The sequence below is a fragment of the Mobula hypostoma genome, chromosome X1 (assembly GCF_963921235.1).
Source record: "Mobula hypostoma chromosome X1, sMobHyp1.1, whole genome shotgun sequence".
In the NCBI taxonomy this organism is placed as follows: domain Eukaryota; kingdom Metazoa; phylum Chordata; class Chondrichthyes; order Myliobatiformes; family Myliobatidae; genus Mobula; species Mobula hypostoma.
This window is the reverse complement of record NC_086128.1, coordinates 40,960,844-40,982,940: the sequence shown is the minus strand read 5'-3', so window position 1 is coordinate 40,982,940 and position 22,097 is coordinate 40,960,844. Positions and strand designations below refer to the sequence as shown.

At 43.4% G+C, this 22,097-nt stretch overlaps 1 protein-coding gene across 5 annotated transcripts in view; it reads left to right on the top strand.

The window, feature by feature from the left end:
- The first annotated feature begins 1,452 nt into the window (after positions 1–1,452).
- The window catches only part of LOC134340596 (acyl-CoA-binding domain-containing protein 5-like), a 109,225-nt gene continuing 88,580 nt past the window's right edge, over positions 1,453–22,097 (top strand). For 2 of the 5 annotated variants that reach the window (XR_010016591.1, XM_063038024.1), the window contains exons 1-2: positions 1,477–1,813; positions 14,770–14,942. Coding sequence is in view for 4 of the 5 variants with exons in the window: in XM_063038024.1 (XP_062894094.1) it covers positions 14,867–14,942 (76 nt within the window). In the remaining variant the exon portion in view is untranslated. The other 3 variants (XM_063038026.1, XM_063038025.1, XM_063038027.1) reach the window with 3 other exon arrangements.

Below are 22,097 nucleotides of genomic sequence, written 5' to 3'. Positions count from 1 at the left end.
TGGGGTGCGAAGACGACGTTCCGGGCGTACAGGAGGGCTCTGACTGGGAGGGCCCCTCTCACCGCCAGCCAGGCGAGGTCTTGGTGCCTGTTGGTGAGATCTGACGATGAGGCATTTTGCCAGATGAACTGGACAGTCTGCTCAGGGAACCACCCCACTGTGTCCATCAGGTCCTTCTCCTGCAGTGCCTGCAGGACACTACGTGCTGACCATTGCCTGATGGCCCTGTGATCAAAGGCGTTCTCCTGGAAGATCTTTTCTACGTAGGACAGGTATGCCGGCAATGACCAGCTGACTGGGGCGTTGCACGGGAGTGCGGCCAGACCCATCCTTCGTAGCCAGGGCGACAAGTAGAACCTGGGCACATAGTGGTACTTGGTGCCCACATACCTGGGCTCTACACACAACCTGATGCAGCCACATACGAAGCTGGCCATCAGGGTGAGGGCGACATTGGGGACGTTCTTGCCCCCGTTGTCCAGGGACTTGTGTATGACGGTCCGTCTCACCCACTCCATCTTGGATCCCCAGACGAATCTGAAGACAGCCCGGGTGATTTCCGAGCTGTAGGAACGGGGGACGGGCCAGACCTGTGCCAAGTACAGCAGCCCTGAGAGCACCTCAAACCTGATGACCAGGTTCTTGCCCGTTATCGACAGGGAGCGCCCTCCCCACAGTCCCAGTTTCTGTTTCACCTTGGCAGTCCGCTCCTGCCAGTTCTTGTTGCACGCTTCAGCCCCTCTGAACCAGATCCCCAACACCTTCACGTGGTCAAATCTGATGGTGAAGGGGACGCTGGATCGGTCGGGCCAGTTGCTGAAGAGCATGGCTTCGCTCTTCGTGCGGTTGACCCTGGCCCCCGACGCTAGCTCGAACTGTTCGCAGGTGCCAATCAACTTGCGAACTGACTTCGGATCAGAGCAGAAGACGGTGACGTCGTCCATGTACAGGGAGGTTTTCACTTGGGTCCCTCCACTGCCTGGCAGCGTCACCCCTCTTATGCCCTCATCCCTCCTGATGGCCTCGGCAAAGGGTTCACGGCAAAGCAGACAAACAAGACAGGGGAGAGGGGGCAGCCCTGCCTGACTCCAGACCTGATGGGGAAGCTGTCTGTTTCCCACCCGTTGACCTGGACTGCACTATCCCAGCTGCTAGCAGGAAAAGTGTAAATGGAGTTAATCTAAACAGGAGTCACCACGGACATAGTAGGCTGTAGGGCCTATTTAGGTGCTGTAAACTCTCTCTAAACCCCATTAGTTTCAGCAACAAAGAAAAGAAGTAAACTTAATTACTTTCTCTGATAACGGAGTACTATTTATTACTGTATCTGTGATAATAAATGATCGGGATCGAAGATCAAGCCATTTTACGGTACGACAGACACTATCCCTTTAAAGCTGCTCGGAGTGAAGCTGACTCCGCCCCTTGCCTGTACTTCCTGTATTCTCGTGTGACGGAGGTTGGTGGGTATGGGCTGCAGGCCTTTCTTCTGAGTAGTTCACAATTTTAGGGGGTTTGTTTGAATTGTGATTACTGTTATCAATATTGATTCGATTAAGTATCCTATACGTAGTTAGTGCGTTTCTTACTGCTGGTGTATTTGTTTTCCGAGTAACAATGCAAGTCAGTGCAGCCTGGGTGATCAGTACAACCTAAATTGTGAATGTTAAATGTCCTTTAAACAGCATTACACCAAGTGAAGAGTTAATTTAAGTTAATGAAGAGTGGTTGAGTTAAATCTTCAGTTGCTTACAAGGTTTTGAGTAATGTTAGAAACGTAATGATCATAAACGTAAAGTCAACTCTATACGTGGTGGGTTGCCTTTTCTACCTGTACTATACATTGGAATAGGTTTTATTAATGCACCTATGTGTTTTTCAAATGACATACGGCAGCTCTAAATACTGAAGATAAGAAGGATTTTTGTGTTGTTTGAAGGGCTTTAATTTAAAATAGGATAAGTGGTCTGCTGACGGTGTCTCGTGTTTCCAGGCTGCATTCCCGACCAACAGGCTGCAGTGTAAACAATGTGAGTGAATGTCAGCCAAAGACCAATACCAGGAGAGCTCCCTAACGGTGATGGTGATGCCAATGACAAAACATCGCCGCTGTGTTCAGATCACTGGCTGTGATGGCTTTCCTCACCGCTATACAGTATCCAAATCCCAACTTTTGAACATTTTCAGTTATGTTTTAACATTGTACACAGAACAGTGCAGCACAGGAATAGGCTGTTTGGCCCATACTTTTGGCTAATTAAATGCCAACAAGTCCCTTATTGCTTGCACAATATCCATATCACTCCATTCTCTGTACATTCATGTGTCTCCCTAAGAGCCTCTTAAACACCTCCATCATATCTGCCTCCACCTCCATCCCCAGGTAGTGCAATCCAGACACTCATCATTCTCTATGTAAAAAAACCTGTGTGCAGTTTTCCTTTAACTTCACCCCTTCACCTTTGTTATGCTTTGTAACTCCAGAAACTAATTGAAAACAAAACACGAGAGCCTGGGATACCTGTGTACTTAGTTTTCTTTAGTGAGGCACTCACATATGATATGGTGGTGTACTGACATATGCTGTTCACATACTTAAGGCATTTCACCCATAATGAATTATGTGAACAACAAAGGATGCTTAGTCAATCAATGTATTTACAACATTACTCAAATATTACAGAAATATTAAATACACACCACACATCCCTGCTTAGCTATAAACTCCAACTCAATAAAGAATGCATCTCAACTTAAATATGTAAAGACGTAAACAACAGGAATTCTGCAGATGCTGGAAATTCAAGCAACACACATCAAAGTTGCTGGTGAACACAGCAGGCCAGGCAGCATCTCTAGGAAGAGGTATAGTCGACGTTTCAGGCCGAGTAGTAAGGTATTGCTCTCCCGTCATCTTAAATACACAGTGTACTCTATAATACAACTACTATATAGACAGCCAGAGCTTAGTAAATTTTAAATTGTCCCATTCAGACCTAGTGATTTAATCGCTGTGGAGGATTTCCTACCTGTGTGGGATAATGTCTTTCCTGACTGTGTTGTGGGGGGGGCGGGGGGTGTCATTCTGCTTGGCAGGTGAGACTTGTGGCTGTGAAACAATCTCAGGTTCTGGGGCCCCTCATCTGTGGTGGTTGCAGGTGTTGACACTGGGACTGCAGGAAATAGTTCTGACAGCTACGGACACCTTTCTTCTCTAACAATTGCTGCTGCTCTCCTCAACTGATCCGTGTGTCATCTCCAGATGATATCAGATGCAATCTCCACTGTGTAGGAGTGTGGTCTAGTTCTGTCATTAACTTTTCCAAGTACCCACTTTTGATCATCCCTGTAATCCCTCACCAGGACTGCTTGTCCAGCAGTGAAACATTGAACCTCCTTGTTTGAGGAGCCCTCAGTTCGTCTCAGCTGTTTGTTCTGCATCCTCCTCCTGAGATTCTGTTTGAGGAGATCCAAGCTTGAGTGCAAGGGATGACTCAGGAACAGCTTAGCTGGTGATTTGTTGGTTGTGGACTGTGCCGCATTGTGAATGCAAGGAGGAAATTGGTGAGTCTGATTCAGTGTCAGTGTACTGTGTTTTGTTGACTTTGCTCTCAGAGCGTTCTTTAGACTCTGGACAAATCTTTCTGCCAAGCCATTTGTAGCTGGGTGGTAAGGTTCATCCGTCATCAGCATCAATGAAGACCTTGACACCATTAGTACTTTTTACGAGGCCGAGTTGCTAGCTCAACGCTCAACCCAGCATGGATGGAGAGCGTGCAAGGGAGCCGGCCGGATTCGAACTCGGGACCTCTCGCCCTGAAGTCTAGCGCAGATGTCCCTACTCCACCAGCCGGCTATTTTTGATGGTGTCGAGACTAGCACTTGATTTGGATTTAAGTAAGGGAGAGTTCCGCAGTGTCAGCCTCACTCTCTCTTTCCAATTCCCATCTGGATATAGTGTTAAGACAAGAGTCGAGACGGCTGGAGATGGGACTAGGTGCAGTGGATGACCAAGACATCTTCTGTGTCTTGTCCTGCTCTACACGTTCCACGACGCTTGCAGAGACCGCCTTCTTGGCTGTTGGACCTTCCATAGGTCTCGTCCGCTCAATCCGCCGGAGCCTGTCTTCACATGCTGGGATAGACAACTCCCTGTCTCACTGATGGTTTGAGACCTGTCGGCTGCCCTCACCTGGTTTAGCCGGCTAGTTGAAGCCGTTGCCCAGGGTGTGGCCGCTGTTGCATGCAAACAGCTACGGGGAGCCACAGGTGAGAGCTGAGTGCCAGGTGGGGACCAAAAGTGGACAAATCACCTTGAAAAGGACGTGACATGTTCCCCCACCAGAGGTGCTACCCCTCCCTGACACTCCATACACTGGGTGGTACGGTGCAGATGTAATATGTTTTATTGTATTCATTTTCAGGAATGACTGAAATTGTTCCACAATAAACAATGTACATCGTCACTGACTAAGTGTTCTGGAGCACCAGTCCTTGAGAAGAAGTTTGTTTCTCAACACATCAACAGTGTGAGGCTATGGTGCAGGCTATTGGGAACACTACTGGCCACTTTGTAGCTACATCTACTACCACCAAGAAATTTGTGCCCGTGAATAGTCTGGCAAAATCCACATGAATCCTCTGCCAGGGAACTGCAGACCATCTCCAGGGATGGAGAGGCACTGTTCTTGGCAACCTGAACAGTGCATGGCAAGCTGCTCGATCTGCTCATCTATCCCAGGCCACCAGACAAAGCTTCGAGCTCCCACTTCCATTTTAACCACACCAAGATATCTGGCATGTAGCTCTTCCAACACTTCAGCTCAGCTTGAATGGTACAACAACTCTCAATCCTCACATAAGGCAAACCCCGTCAAGGGCAAGTCATCCTGGTGCTGGTAAAAATGGGGAACTGGAATTTCTGCTGCACATTCCAGCCATTTTGGTTTGCCATGTAGATTTGCAATAGTGTGGGGTCTTTTCTGGTTTCCCTTTTGATCTTCGCTGCTGTAATAGGGAGACTTTCAATTTGCATTACGGAGAATGCATCAAGAGGAGTGTCCTCTTTTGTAAATTTTTCAGGGATTTCCTTTTCCAAGGGTAAACAGGATAATCCATCGGCATTTCCATGATTAGTTGTCCTCTTGAATTCGAAATTATAATTGTGTCCTCTAAGAAACAGAGCTCGTCTCTGTATTTGTGCTGCTGCTGTTAGTGGAACTCCCTGCTGTGGATTGAAAATGGACACGAGTGCTTGATGATCAGTAATGAGGGTAAACTCTTTCTTATACAAGTACTGGTTGAAACGTTTTACACACCAAACCAGATTCAAGGCCTCTCTGTCAATTTGTGCATAATTTTCCTCTGTACCTGTAAGGGAATATGATGCAAAGGCTGTGGGGCGTTCACTTCCATAATGTGACATAACTGCACCTAGACCATATGGCGAGGCATCTCAGGCAGGCTTCACTGGACGATGTGGATCATAATGTGTGAGTTCAGTGTCTGATGTCACCATTTCCTTTGTCTTTTTGAAAACACTTCTCACTGCTTTATCCATTGCCATTTCTTCCTGATCTGTAGTAATGAGTTCAAGGGGTGGAGCACAGTAGCAAGGATGGGCAGCGACCCATTACAGTAATTGACAAATCCTAAAATTGACCACAACTGTGACACATCCTTTGGCCTTGAAATATCCACCAGTGCTTGAATTTTTTCAGCATACTTATGTATTCTTTGTGTGTCAATGGTGTGATCACAGTAACTGATGTTTGGTTAAAAAAAAATTACACTTGCCACATCATGCTCTGAGCCCATAATCTTCTAATCTTTTGAATACTGTCTAGAGATTTTGGAGATGTTCCTTGTCATCCTCACTAGTAACACTGTGTCCATAGCTTTCTGCCAAAGCGCAGGTGCAGATGTCACACCAAAAATAAGCCTATTACAGTGATAAAACCCTTTGTGAGTGTTTGTGGTGAGAAACACTTTGGTCTCTTCTTCCATTTCCTTCTGTAGGTAGGCCTCAGCTAAATCCACTTTGCTGAAGTGTTTCCTTCCAGAAAAGTTTGCAAAGATATCTTCTATCCTGGACAGAGAGTATTCATCTACTTTCAGTACTGAGTTGATGGTGACCTTAAAATCACCACAGATCCTGACAGACCCATTCTTCTTGCCTACTGGGACCACTGGCGTTGCCCATGGGCTCCACTCAACCTTGGAAAGAATTCCTTCAATCTCCATGCGATCCAGTTCACTGGCTATTTTGTCACAGATAGTCTCAGGGACCAAAAGGCTTTGTAAGTCTTTGGTGTGCCATTTTCACTTAGCACTATATTACCCTTGGTATGTTTGAGTTTCCAATGCCATCCTTGAACACTGCTGTGGCATCATCCAGTACCTTTCTTAATTCACTTTCAGTTGACTGTATTGCAGGGGATGTGGCATGCATATATGGTGGAGAGATCTCTAATGAAGTTGTGGTTGTCTCAACCAATCACGGCCGCACAATGCTGGCCCTCCTGTTTTTACCACATGCAAGCACAAGTAGCTTGTTGTTTGTTGTATTTCACTGTTACGAATGTCATTCCCACAGAAGTTATCTTTCTCCAGTATAAGTTCTTGGATATCTGCAGACTTCAGCATCTTTGAAATGCCGTTCAAACTCATTTTGTGCAAGGACTGAAACAGCCAAGTCAGTGTGCATTTCCATTTTAATTAATTTGCCATTCTCTTTTGGTATAAGCCATATTGCTTGTCTGAAGGGTTTCGGCCCGAAACATCGATTTTACTCTATTTCATTGATGCTGCCTGGCCTGCTGAGTTCTTCTAGCATTTTGTGTGTGTTGCCTGTCTTTTGTTAGTTTTCACAATGTAAATCTTCAGGCCACTCTGTTCTGTATCACTCTCATCATTATCAGATTTTTCATCAATAGCATGCGGATTTCTGTTTTTTTTTAAAAAAAATTGTCATTATTACTCCTTACTGTTAACGGACCAGTGGCCATACTTGTTCCTTGTTAATTTTGTCTGTTTTCTACCTTTTTTAAAACTTGCACGTCTCCCTCCCCTTAAGAATTTAAAAAAAACATGCTACACTTCAACAGAGTCGTCTCGGGTTCATCTTAAAACTTCCTTGTTGCCACTGTTATGTTCTGTAACTCCAGAAACAAACCTAATTGAAAGAAAAACATGGGAATCTGGAATACTTGTGTACTTAGTTTTCTTTAGTGGGGTGCTCACATATGCCATTCACGAACATGCTGTATAACCCACAGTGAATTATGTAAACAAACAAAGAATGCTTAATCAAGCAAAATATGTACAATACTAGTTAAATATTACTGAAATATTGAATACACTACAACCTGAAATAATACCTTCTAGCCACCCCACTAGGAATAGGGTTCCCCTGGTCCTCACCTACCACCCCACCAGCCTCCGGGTCCAACATATTATTCTCCGTAACTTCCGCCACCTCCAACGGGATCCCACCACTAAGCACATCTTTCCCTCCCCCCCCCTGCATTCCGCAGGGATCGCTCCCTACGCAACTCCCTTGTCCATTCGTCCCCCCCATCCCTCCCCACTGATCTCCCTCCTGGCACTTATCCGTGTAAGCGGAACAAGTGCTACACATGCCCTTACACTTCCTCCCTTACTACCATTCAGGGCCCCAAATAGTCCTTCCAGGTGAGGCAACACTTCACCTGTGAGTCGGCTGGGGTGATATACTGCGTCCGGTGCTCCCGATGTGGCCTTTTATATATTGGCGAGACCCGACGCAGACTGGGAGACCGCTTTGCTGAACACCTACGCTCTGTCCGCCAGAGAAAGCAGGATCTCCCAGTGGCCACACATTTTAATTCCACATCCCATTCCCATTCTGACATGTCTATCCACGGCCTCCTCTACTGTAAAGATGAAGCCACACTCAGGTTGGAGGAACAACACCTTATATTCCGTCTGGGTAGCCTCCAACCTGATGGCATGAACATTGACTTCTCTAACTTCCGCTAGGCCCCACCTCCCCCTCGTACCCCATCTGTTACTTATTTTTATACACACATTCTTTCTCTCACTCTCCTTTTTCTCCCTCTGTCCCTCTGACTATACCCTTTGCCCATCCTCTGGGCTTCCCCTCTCTCCCTTTTCTTTCTCCCTAGGACTCCTGTCTCATGATCCTCTCATATCCCTTTTGCCAATCATCTGTCCAGCTCTTGGCTCCATCCCTCCCCCTCCTGTCTTCTCCTATCATTTTGGATCTCCCCCTCCCCCTCCCACTTTCAAATCTCTTACTAGCTCTTCCTTCAGTTAGTCCTGACGAAGGGTCTCGGCCCGAAACGTCGACTGCACCTCTTCCTAGAGATGCTGCCTGGCCTGCTGCGTTCACCAGCAATTTGTATGTGTGTTGCTTGAATTTCCAGCATCTGCAGAATTCCTGTTGTTTGCGTTTTTAATACCTTGTAGTATCAGAAGGATTCCTCTCTCTTTCCCCTCTTAATTAAATAATGAACTTAATTGTTTCTGTTGTCATCCTCATCCAGCATCCTTACTTCACCACAATCCATTCTGGTTTGTGGTAACATTTGCATCCCACACAAAATCCCACCCACAGAATCATCAGGCTGAGGCATGATGCTGACTAGTAGGCAATCACTCAGATAGCCTCCAGCCATTGAGGCTATCTGGAATGAGATTCTGATGTCCACACCTGTGCATAGCAAAGGAAATGTTGGGAGTGCAGAGCAAGTCAGATGCGGATCCTCTGCCCTCTCACTTTGTCCATAGTCTGACCATCGAGTCCACCTATGTTAAATAAATTGCTGAATTCAGGGGTTGGATAAGGTGTGCATCAGTCCCCTCTGCTCGTTTCTAGCCACAGTTTCCCCAGCATAATGCAGGACATCCTTCTCTGTATTCCCACACCTTCAGATCTTGTTTTGGGTCAGAGATTTCCCCCAAGCCTCCCCCCCCCCGCCCCCCGCTCAGCTCAAAAACATAAAAACCAGGAACAGGAGGATGCTATTCAGCGCATTGAACATCTTCCACTTTTCAGTAATATCACAGATGATCTAATCTTGCCCTTAGTTCCTTTGTAGGTTAAGGTAGGTCAAGTATCTCTATTGTGACTATATCCAATGACTGCTCTCTTGGGTTGAGAATTCCAAGAAGCCACAATGTTCTGAGTAAAGAAATTCCTCTTCATGTTTTTCTCAAATCAACATCCCTCGACATGCTCTTAACACTCCCCTTCAGCATTTTATACATTTCAATAAGATCACTTGTATGTTCCTGAATTTGTGATAATAATCTTAGCGTAGCAGTTAGTGTATCGATTAATGGCACCAGCGATCACGAAGCGGAGTTCAATTCCCGCTGCTGCCTGTAAGGAGTTGGTACGTTCTCGTCGTCACTGTGAGGGTTTCCTCTGGGTGCTTCGGTTTCCTCTCGCATTCCAAACACATACGGTTAGGGTTAGTGAGTTGTGGGCATGCTATGTTGGTGCCAGAGGCATAGCGACACAGTCCTCACTGATTTGATTTGACGTAAAACCACGCATTTCACTGTATGTTTCAATTTACATATGACCAATAAGGTTAATCTTTATCTTTAATTTTTAATTTACTCAACCTTGCTTTATACATCAACCCTTCTGTCCCAGGAATCAAGATGGGGAACCTTTTCTGCACTGTCTGCAAATTTAAAACATCCTTTCTGAAATACGGAAGCTGATACTGTACACAGTGTTGTAGGAGATAATCTCATCAGGGTAGTTGCATCAAAGTGCCCTCCTCTTAGAATTTCTATTTCTTATTATAAAGGCAAACACTCTTATCAGCTTTCCTAATTACTAGCTGTAGCTGCATGCCACATGCATTTGGATCCCCAACATTTTGTAGTCTCAGACTGTTTAAATAATTATTAGTTTTTTCCTTCATTTTTGCACATTATATTTCATCTCCAACTTCTTGCCCACATAATTAACTCATCTAAACCTTTCACAGGGTCATTGTGTTGTCCTCGCAAATTGCCAACCCATTATCTGTGTAACATCGGCAAATCTGGCTGCACTCTATTCAGTCCCTTTATCCAGCTTATTAATGAGGACTAAAAACAATTGAGGCTCCAGCACTGACCCCTGTGGCACCTACTGATTATTTACTGACAGTCCGAAAACCAGCCATTGATCCAGCTCTATTCTCTGATGCAGTTCTTGACTCTGAGATTAGGCAAAAAAAGTAAATCAAATTATTTATTGTGTTTGTAATGAATTGAATAGTTCTTAGTATTTTGATGTTTAATTTTATTTGCTTTCATATTTGGAAATATTTATTGCATTTAATTGTTTTTAAATGCCTGAACATGGGAAAGAATTTAAAAAATGTAGAAAATCACGTTCCTTTGACATAGACTGCACCCAAAGTATTATTTTGTGCTATGAGGAAATTCCAGGGACAAGATACACTGTGAGGTCTGCAGGTAGCTCTGGCTTAGCTGTGCCTCACTGGACTTCTGCCAGGTCAGTTGGCCCTCTTTACTCTACACAGACTGGCATAGGTGGGTGGAGATTGGAGGGGGTGGAAAGTGTAGGTATTGGACAGGATCCAGCAGAACTTACAACTTTGAACATAAAACATGAACAGAATGGCACAGTACAGCCCCTTCTAACCCTTTCCTTTCACATAGCCCTCATTTTTTTTTCTTTCATCCATGTGTCTGTAGAACATAGAACAGTACACACATAAAATGACTTGGCCTAACTCCCACCCCCAGCCTCTCTTCCGTTGTTGGAGCAATGAGTTCTGTGAGTTGCTGTATTAGTATAAGACATTGATAAAATAAGTGGTTAAAATCATATGTCCTCTTTGGTTATCACCCGCTGAAATTTGGAAAACAAATGGGCAGCGTGTATGCTTTCTCTACAGGGAAGTCAAATATTAACCGATGGATTAGGGTGTCCATGTGATATCCCCTGTAAAATAATTCTAGGTATCCATTACCCTCTAATTAATGGCTTATTTGCCATTTAACATGTTTATTTATAGTTTAATATACCATCCCTGTCTGCCAGGAAAGTCTTCAATTTCAGGCCTTGCCATCCACTCTGCCAGAAGTGAGTGAGGAGTGAGGGGGTGAACAGTGATGATTTACTCGGTTGGAAATCATGTTGGCAGCTCTCGTATTTCTTGTCTACAACCAGTAACAATATCACCTTCCTGTTCTTGTGCATTCCTCTGTGTACGCTAACAAACTTGCGCAGCATTAATCTATTTATTGTCACCATAGCTTCTATTCACAAATGTCCTTGTTGAACTCTGACTTTAAACACAACTTGCTCTGTACTCAAAGGTTACGGGAAGAAGGCAGGAGAGTAGGGTTGAGAGGGATAATAAATCAGCCATGATTGAAGCTGGAGTAGACTCAATGGGCCGAATGGACTAATTCTGCTCCTGTGCCTCATGGTCAATCAAAGGAGGTGATTATCCTTGTCCACAGTTCCTTTGCAAACTGATATTTAAGTATTACTGTCTCCTGTAATGTTTATATTACATTTTCCTTGAAAGTTCTTACTTAATATTACAAAGATCACACATGTGTTAGTCTGATTGATGCAACCCGCCTCCTCACTTTGAAGGTGACACCTCAATACTGTTTGCCTTCAGCAAGCCCATGCGCTGCTCCATCTAGGAATTGATGTTTGACTATTAGCAAAGCAATATAGTGTGAGTGAGAAGTTAGAGCTTATCAGCATTCTGAAAAGTTATTGAATGGGTTTTACTACTTCCAAAGGGAACACAAGACACACCTGAACATCTTTGATACTTATGTAGTGACTTTTAAATCTTGACAGTCATACCACAGAGTTTAAAGAACAACGCAGAGTTAACTTCCTGCTTCTCCTTGTGTGAGTAGATTTAAGATTTCTCTCTGTTATATCTGAAAAGTCTATCACATTGCCCTCTCATCTTCATGGCAGCCGTGATAGATATTTGGGTCAATGTTTGAGCTTTGTTGGTTTGCCATGGGCTAGGAGCACACTCAAAGTCACAGAGCGCTACAGCACAGAAACAGGTCTTTCAGCCCATCTGGTCTGTGCCAAACCATTATTCTGCCTAGTCTTATTGACCTACACATGCACCATAGCCCTCCCATATTTGCTGAAGGTTGACTAGAGTCTTTTAAGAGCTCGTTGTGTGTGAACCCATGGATGGAGGTGTCGGTCGTACCACTTTAGATTTTGTGGCCATAGTTCACCTTGTTATACGTAAAATTGTAACAAGCTCTGTGCTTGTGAGTAGCCCATGTGCTGTGATTGAGAGAGAACCCATGCAGAAATGTATGTGCAGGCTATCTGTTGTGCGGCCAAAGCACGCTGGTCTTTAGCAGGAAGCTGTCCATTTGAGGGTATCCAGCCCAAGATTAATTCTTTTTTTTTGCAGTTCCTTACATTATAACTCATTGACCATACGTGTTTTGGGCCCTGAATTAAGGATATTCGCCATATGACAAACACTACCCCCTTTTATTACTCCTAACCACCACCTGAAAAAGTACTGGTATGGTCACTTGTGTACCATGACGTGTTGTATCTGATTTGATTATGAAACCAGTCAATCAAGCTGATTTGATTATGCAGCTGCACTAAGAAACTGGTGTGATCGTGAAGCCTGTATCTTCCAGCGTTTATCTCATTGACTGTTTATATTCAGATTTGGATTTATTTATTTATATGTGCATCGAAATATACAGTGAAATGTGTCATTTACATTAATAACCATCCAAGGATGTGCTGGCGTCAGCCCACAAATGTAACCACAAACTCCAGTGCCAACATGGCATATGCCCACGATGTTCAACACATCAACAACATACAGACAACATGAGTAGCAGCAACAACAGAACAAGACAACCGTAAAACAAGCCCCTCTTCCTCCCTCCCGCCCCCTCACACACACAAGCCTCCAATCCCAGAACAGGCTGCATCCGTGCCTCCAGTCCTTGGCCCCGAACTCTCAATCTTGAGGACACCGGGCCTCCACCACCAGTATCTGGCCTGGACTCTCAGACTTGCAGGCATCGGGCCTCCAACCTTGTTGTTGTTAGATCTGTCTTTTCTGTAATTAATCCTTTGATAGATTAGATTTAACAACTGCAACCTTTGAAGCTCATCTACGTAGCGGTTTAGTGCCATTTGAAGTTGCTGAGACTTTCAAATAAAGGGAGCAGGGAGAATAAGTCCCGGCTGTGTTTAAAATTCTAATCAATGTAATGAACATTTTATGGAACAGCATTGTGTGCATCTCCAACCTGGGCACTTGGCCCTAATCATAAAATGGCAAGGTATCTATATATACCAGTGTGTTGAATGGCCTGGCACCTATAGCCTTTACAAGTTTTTTTACACAGATTTTTCAATCAGGTTCCAGAACTTGAACAGGTATTCAACAGAAGTGGACAAGGAAACTAGAAAGACTAAAAGCTCATCTAATTTCAACATTGAGATCCCTCAGACCTGGCAGGCAGGGCCTTAGTGCCATGTTTTAATATTTCAGTTTTTAAGACAGATCAGTGCAAAGTTCTCCCAAGGAGTCGTGAACCTGTGGAATTCTCCACTATAGAAAGCAATTGAAGTATATTCAAGAAGGAGTTAGATATATTGTTTGGGCTCAGGGGTCGGGAACTATGGGGAGAAAGCTGAAAAAGGTGCTTAATTTGAATGGTCAGTTATCATCATAATGAATTGCTTACTCCTGCTCCTATTTTCTATGCTTCTGATTGGTTAGCAGTTGAGCACATTTGAAGTACTTTTGGAAAGTTACCATAGATAAAGCCCATGTATCATAGATTCATAGAGTTGTTCAATTCAAAATGCACCCTTTTGGCCCAACTCATCCATGCCAATCAAGATGCTTATCAAACCTAATCTCATTTGCCTGCATTTGATCCATATTCCTCTCAATTTCCTTCTCCGTGTACCTGGCCAAATATATTCAGGGGCAAGGAATGAATAAAATAATGTTTGAACTGAAAGAACAGAGCAATCTTACTTTGGTCAAGCCAACACTTCTGGTTTTAATTCCCCACTGATTACGGACATCTCTGACTTCATTTGGGAAACTCCAACCTTGTTTGCTTTATATCATGTACTCTGAAGGATTAAGCAGTAAAAACTTTGAAATATTACCATTCAGATCTTGCAGTCAACTGCGTTTATCTATTTTTATCAATTCATGCTATATTGCCGTGGTTAATCCATATTTCTTTTTAACCACAAATTTATCTGGAGCTACTCTTTGTTGTAGGCCACACAATTCCCTGGAAATTGCCATCTAGCCATGAGAGATCTGTTTGTAATTCTATGCCTATCGCCTCCCCCTGGCCGCTCTCCTCGTTTCCTTTCTTCCATGCTTCACTCTCCTCATAAAAAATTTTTTTCTTCTTCAGCTATTTACCTTTTCCACCTATTACCTCCCAGCTTCTCACTTCATCCTTCCCTCCCCACCCACCTACCTTCCCCTTCATCTGGCTTCACCCATCACCTTCTTGTACTCCTTCCCCTCCCCCACTTTCTTATTCCAGCTTCATCTCCCTTCCTTTCCAGTCCTGATGAAGGGTGTCAGCCTGAAACATTGCCTCTGTTTCTTTCCATAGATGCTGTTTGGCCTGCTGTGTTCCTCCAACATCTTGTTTGTGTTACTTTGGATTTCTAGCATCTACAGAATCTTTTGTGTTCATTCTATGTCTGTTGTGTGTTTATACTGACAGCTTCCATGGACAGCAGAGATTCTGAGGACTAGGTGTTCTTTCCCTGAAATAGGAACAGCTGAATTAAATTCCTTGTCGATACTAGAAAAGGAGCACCATGGTAGAGGCCCAGTCTGACTGCCAGAGACAGTTCCAGGCAGCTGTGTCTGTCATCCAGTCCCTGCCAAAAAATGGTGAGTTCATTTTTCTTTAACATGTTGTGATGTTGCAGACAGTAAATGAGGACAATATTGTGTTTTTCTTTCCATTTATTTTCTTCCCCTTCCCTTTGCCTAATACCATTGAGATTTCTGAAAGACAAAATCCTCTCCAGTCCCACACATCAAAGTTGCTGGTGAACGCAGCAGGCCAGGCAGCATCTCTAGGAAGAGGTGCAGTCGACATTTCAGGCCGAGACCCTTCATCAGAACTAACGGAAGGTCCTGACGAAGGGTCTCGGCCTGAAACGTCGACTGCACCTCTTCCTAGAGATGCTGCCTGGCCTGCTGCGTTCACCAGCAACTTTTATGTGTGTTGCTTGAATTTCCAGCATCTGCAGAATTCCTGTTGTTTGCATTTTTAAATCCTCTCCAGTCCCTAGCCTTGCTGACCTTTGACCACCCACTATAGGAATTTCAAGGATTGCTGCTCAATAGTTTTCAAGATTGGACAACCATTCATTCCTTAGGGTGCTGCGTGTTTGGTTTCATTTGCATTCACATTTGCTCTTCAAAGTTGCTAATATACAGTATGATCTGACCAGTTTTGTTGTAGGTGCAGGTTTTTCTTTAAGAATTCTCCCTGTCTGTTTTCAAATGAGCATGTTGTGGTAGGCATAAACATCTGGGAATAGTATGCGTGAAAAAAAGCAGGTATTTTCCATTGTTTCTGTCCTAAACAAACAGGCTCAACCTGTTACTTACCACAGCCAAGAAACCGTCAGCCATTGTTCCCTCTAAGCTGCATGGTCGCACAGTAACTGAAATGCTCCATTGCACATAGCCTTTGTTGTCACGCAGCTGGAAATTTCCTATGTATAATGTTAACCAACACCTCTACTACCTCAGGACATTAAAGAAATGGGCATGTCCCTGTCAACCCTTATTAAATTTGGCTTGGTATGGCAACTGTTTAGCATGTGACTGCAAGAAACTGCAGAGGGTGTGGATGCAGCTCAGCATATCATGGAAACCAGCTTCTCCTCTATGGATTCTGTCAATACTTCTTATTGCCTCAGTGAAGCAGCCAGCACAATCAAGGATACTCACCCATTGCAGACATTTTCTCTTCTCCCATCTTCCATGGGGCAGAAGATTCAAAGACTTGAAAACACGTACCACCAGGCTCAAAGACCACTTCTACCCAACTATTATCAGATGAATAAATCGTTCCCTAGTACAATAAGATGGACTTTGTTATGAGGTCCTCAATATGATTTAGCACCTTATTGTTTACCTGCACTTTCTCTGTAGCTGTTACACTTTATTTTGCATCGTTATTGCTTCACCTTGTTCTGCCTTAATGCACCATGTAAAGAATTGATCTGAGTAAACAGTAAGCAAGATAAAGCTTTTCACTATCTGTACGTGTGACAATAATAAACTAGTTCTAGTTCCAATTCCAATGTTACAATACATTCCTTTGATGACTTAGTTAGATTAAGTGATCCACATTGGAAATTCTCAGCACAAATACCAGTCCAATTGTTCCGTGATAAGTCACCATCAGCCACTGTTCCCTCTAAACTGCATGGCCGCACAGTAACTTAAATGCTCCATCGCACATAGCCTTTGTTGTCGCGCAGCTGGAAAATTCTTTCGCATAATGTTGATATAATTTTGAAATTGTGCTAATATAATTTTGCAATCTGTTAATATGATTGTGAAAATACTTTGTAATTAATTGTGTTATTGAATATAATCCGTAAATTTTCTAAATAATAAACATACCACGACCTTTGAAACATTTTAGAACTTCAACATATTTACATTGTCAGTGTTTCAAGTTGCAACACGGTTATAAATTGTAACAATAAACACAGAATGGAAGTCGATGGCTCATTGTTAATAAACTGCCGTCCCACTGAACGCCAATGCTGTCAAAGTTTAAAAGTTTACAAAATGTGAAAGGTTTTTTTGTTGTACTGTATTTCATTATAAGACCATGAAACATACAGTAGGAGCAGAATAAGACCATTCAGCCCATTGAGTCTACTCTACCATTTCATCATGGCTGACCCATTTTCACTCTTCATCCCATTCTCCTGCTTTCTCCCTGTAACCTTTCACTCCCTGACTAATCAAGAACCTATCAATCTCCACCTTGAATATACCCAATGACCTAGCCTCCATAGCTGCTTGTGGCAACAAATTCCACAGACTCACCACACCCTTGCTAAAGAAATTCCTCCTCATCTCCATTCTAAAAGGATGCCCATCTATTCTGATGCTGTGTCCACTGGTCTTAGACTCTCCCACCACAGCAAACATCCTGTCTACATCCACTCTAGGTTTCAATGAGATCACCCCTCATTCTTCTAAATTCCAGCAAATACAGGCCCAGAGCCATCAAACACTCCTCGTATAATAACCCTTTTATTCCTGGAATCATTCTCCTGAACCTCCTCTGAACCCGCTCCATTGTCCATATATCCTTCCTTAGATATGGGGCCCTTCAATTAATAAATAAAATCAAAAGTATGTGATTTTTCAGTTTTCATTCTAAATATTCATAGTATGCATATTACAAAAAAAATTTAAAGTGCCACGCAGTTTTCAGGCCGTGTAAAAAATTCTTGCTCAGATCAACAGTTGGTTCACACAGCTGTAAAAGAAATTAGCGGAAACATTGCCACCAGCATATAACAACAACGATTCTGTTGTTTCAATCATGTGTGACTAGAAAGGTGCTTGTATATTGTGAAAGATTTAGGAGGACTTGCATATATTCTCACAATATAATTCCACAGCAATTTATTATTGGTCCTCTTTGATGTTCTTTGATGCAGCTTTGGCCTCGACACTAATTTCACATGGGCTAGTGTTTACCAATCAGGAATGCTGTACAGTCTAGGCAGAACCAACAGAAAATTTTGGGGAACTTTAGATCAAAGTGACCTACTTCCAGACTAGCTGTGATCATGATTCTTCAATCTGTAATGTTGATTTAAGGTTCAGTTTATCAAACCACACCTTTCCCTCAAAATTGCCCCTGACTTTAGGGTGACATTGGGAGATTCCATTCCATTGGTTTTAAAAGCTGTGCATTTTTTTTTCAAAATAAAACTGTGCGAAAAGTTTCGAGAAACCAGCTAGTACGTACAAGTGAAAGGAGTACCTGACTAGTATACACACAAAAAGTCGGCTGGGGTGATATACTGCGTCCAGTCCTTCCAGGTGAGGCGACACTTCACCTGTGAATCGGCTGGGGTGATATACTGCGTCCGATGCTCACAGTGTGGCCTTCTCTATATCGGCGAGACCCGACGCAGGCTGGGAGACCGTTTTGCTGAATACATACACTCTGTCTGCCAGAGAAAGCAAGATCTCCCAGTGGCCACACATTTTAATTCCACGTCCCATTCCCATTCTGATATGTCTATCCACGGCCTCCTCTACTGTCAAGATGAAGCCACACTCAGGTTGGAGGAACAACACCTTATGTTCCGTCTGGGTAGCCTCCAACCTGATGGCATGAATATTGACTTCTCTAACTTCCATTAATGCCCCTCCTCCCTTCACACCCCATCCCTTATTTGTTTATTTAACATATTTTCCCCCTTTTTTCCTCTTTTTTTTTCCCTCTGTCCCTCTCACTATAACTCCTTGCCTGCTCTCCACCCTCCAGGCTCCCTTCCCCCCTTCTCTTTCTCCCCAGGCTTCCCGTCCCATGATCCTCTCCCTTCTCCAGCCTGGTATCCCTTTTGCCAATCAACTGTCCAGCTCTTAGGTCCAACCCTCCCTTCCTGTCTCCTGCTATCATTTCAGATCTCCCTCTCCCCCTCCCACGTTCAAATCTCTTACTATCTCTTCTTTCAGTTAGTCCTGACAAATGGTCCCGGCCTGAAACGTCAACTGTACCTCTTCTTATAGATGCTGCCTGGCCTGCTGCATTCACCAGCATTTTTTGTGTGTGTTGCTTGAATTTCCAGCATCTGCAGATTTCCTCGTGCCTGGACTAGTATAGATACTGTTTATGTTATCTACAGTAATTTCTGTTATTACCAAGTGGCAAACTGATCTTAACAAAAGTGCTGCTGTTATGTTATTAAGCCCATTTTCAAATGTAAAACTGGAGCAGATTATCATTGAAAAATACATCAAGAAATATTTTGAAAGGACAGAAATATAAGCTGCACTGTCTGATTGTGCTGCTTCACAAAGGATCTGATGTTTGTAATTCCACATATGATTTTTATGAGAAACTTGAACTGTAATCTGACAAGCACAAGCATCAGTGTAATTTCAGAACTATACATGAAGCAGTAACTCTACTTCCTCTATTCATTTCAGAAGTTCTGCATTATTATAGACAGTCACTGGAGGCTGAAAGATGTTGCATACCCTGCTTTAAGTTGTTGCTTTGCAAAGAGGTCATTGATTCCGTTTGGTCACCAAAATGAAGGCATTTGCCTGACTTCGCAGTTAAGAGAGTGAAGGTTTCCACCCTCCACTCCACCCAAACATATAGTAAAAGATCTGTTGCATCAGGTTTATGACCTTCAGTGTAACTCGCAGCTATCTGGAAACAGTGTTTCCAAAGACCATGATGCCGATCCATAAAGTACAAATGGAAAATAAAAATTTTTCTCCTGACTTTTCAGCTGTCTGATCCATGACCATAAGGGAGATACTATTACCATAGGAATACATTCTGTCACCCATAATAACTTGAATGTCACATGTGAAGTCGTAGGGATTCTACACCAACCATAAAAAACAAATAACAGAATATTACCTGAATAACACACAAAATGCTGGAGGAACTCAGCAGGTCAGGCAGCATCTATGGAGAGGGATAAGCAGTTGATGTTTCGGGCTGAGACCCTTCATTAGGACCATGATGAAGGTCCCAATGTAAGGTCTCGGTCTGAAACGGCAACTCTTTATTCTTTTCCATAGATGCTGCCTGACCTGCTGAGTTCCTGTACCATTTTGTGTGTGTTGTTCCAGATTTCCAGAACCTCTTGTGTTACAGAATATTACTTACCTGTGTTGCATGCTAACTGCTTGCATTAGACTTTGCACAACAATATAAAATTTCAACATTGATTTGAAAAGGCAAAGATACAGACAGAGTTGTGAAATAAGCAAAATTCAGTAACAATTAAAAGAAGTGTATTCTTCTTTGCATAAGTTTAATGTATTCAGTATCTCCAACTAAGAATTACAACTTAAGTTTATTTATAAAGTAGATGGTGTACAGTATGTAGCATGTTCTCATACTTTTGTACCTCTGATATCACGGTGAGCAGCCAACTAGCAGATGTCACACAATCCTCAGGGGGAATTCCCGGCAGACATTATCTCAGTTCTGTTGCATATGCCAGCAGTGCAATGGGGACTGGACTGGAAGACTTGTGATCCATGTGAAATATAAAATAAAACAGAGAACTCTCTTGAAATTTAATTTAGGAAAAAAATAACCAGACTTAGCAAAACACTCCTTCAATTTTTCATGTAGAATTAATTAAATTTGATTGATGGAGGAGGGGAGATAATTATCTTCTCATGGGGGGATTCTTAAGGGCTGACTAAACTTCCACTGCCTACTGTGGAAGTTCTCTAGAGGAAACTGGGCTTCTATGTAAAACAGAAAAGAGAGTCTAGACTGGCTAGTTATGTGTAGTAATAAGTAATATTTTCTCCTGATGTAACCTGAAATTTGTGTTATAATTTGTCCGGAACAAGTGAAGCATTTGATTCAAAGAGGGGCTAAGGATGTGGAAGATAGGCTTGATCTAATTGTTTTATTTTGCTATTGGAAATGAAGTAAGTTGGTGAGTACATCATTGCAATGTCTTGGCTACATATATTGGATTGATTTAATATCAGCATATTTAAGAATGGACAATGGAATTTAATATGTTTGTTATACCAGAGTACCACTATACTATTTCACACTGTTAAGTGGCTATAGGTGAAATTATTTAAATACAATCAATGGCTAATTTATTAGGTACACCTGTACAGTGCTTGTTAATGCAAATATCTAATCAGCTAATCACATGGCAGCAACTCAAAGCATGAAAGCATGCAGACATGGTCAAGAGGTTCAGTTGTTGTTCAAACCAGACGGGAAGAAATGTGATCTAAGTGACAGACAGGGTGGTTTGAGTGTCTCAGAGATTGCTGCTGTCCTGGGATTTTCATTTTCATGTTTCTAGAATTTATAAAGAATGGTGTAAAAACACACAAAAAAACTCCATCCTCCTGTCACCCCACTAGGAATAGAGTTCCCCTGGTCCTCACCTACCACCCCACCAGCCTCCGGGTCCAACATATTATTCTCCGTAACTTCCGCCACCTCCAACGGGATCCCACCACTAAGCACATCTTTCCCTCCCCCCCCCCCCGCTTTCCGCAGGGATCGCTCCCTACGTGACTCCCTTGTCCATTTGTCCCCCCCATCCCTCCCCACTGATCTCCCTCCTGGCACTTATCCTTGTAAGCAGAACAAGTGCTACACATGCCCTTACACTTCCTCCCTTACCACCATTCAGGGCCCCAGACAGTCCTTCCAGGTGAGGCGACACTTCACCTGTGAGTCGACTGGGGTGATATACTGCGTCCGGTGCTCCCGATGTGGCCTTCTATATATTGGCGAGACCCAACGCAGACTGGGAGACCGCTTTGCTGAACACCTACACACTGTCCACCAGAGAAAGCAGGATCTCCCAGTGACCACACTTTTTAATTCCACAACCCATTTCCATTCTGACATGTCTATCCACGGCCTCCTCTACTGTAAAGATGAAGCCACACTCAGGTTGGAGGAACAACACCTTATATTCCGTCTGGGTAGCCTCCAACCTGATGGCATGAACATTGACTTCTCTAACTTCCGCTAATGCCCCACCTCCCCCTCGTACCCCATCTGTTATTTATTTTTATACACACATTCTTTCTCTCACTTTCCTTTTTCTCCCTCTGTCCCTCTGACTATACCCCTTGCCCATCCTCTGGTTTCCCCCACCCCCCTTGTCTTTCTCCCCGGACCTCCTGTCCCATGATCCTCTCATATCCCTTTTGCCAATCACCTGTCCAGCTCTTGGCTTCATCCCTCCCCCTCCTGTCTTCTCCTATTATTTTGGATCTCCCCCTCCCACTTTCAAATCCCTTACTAACTCT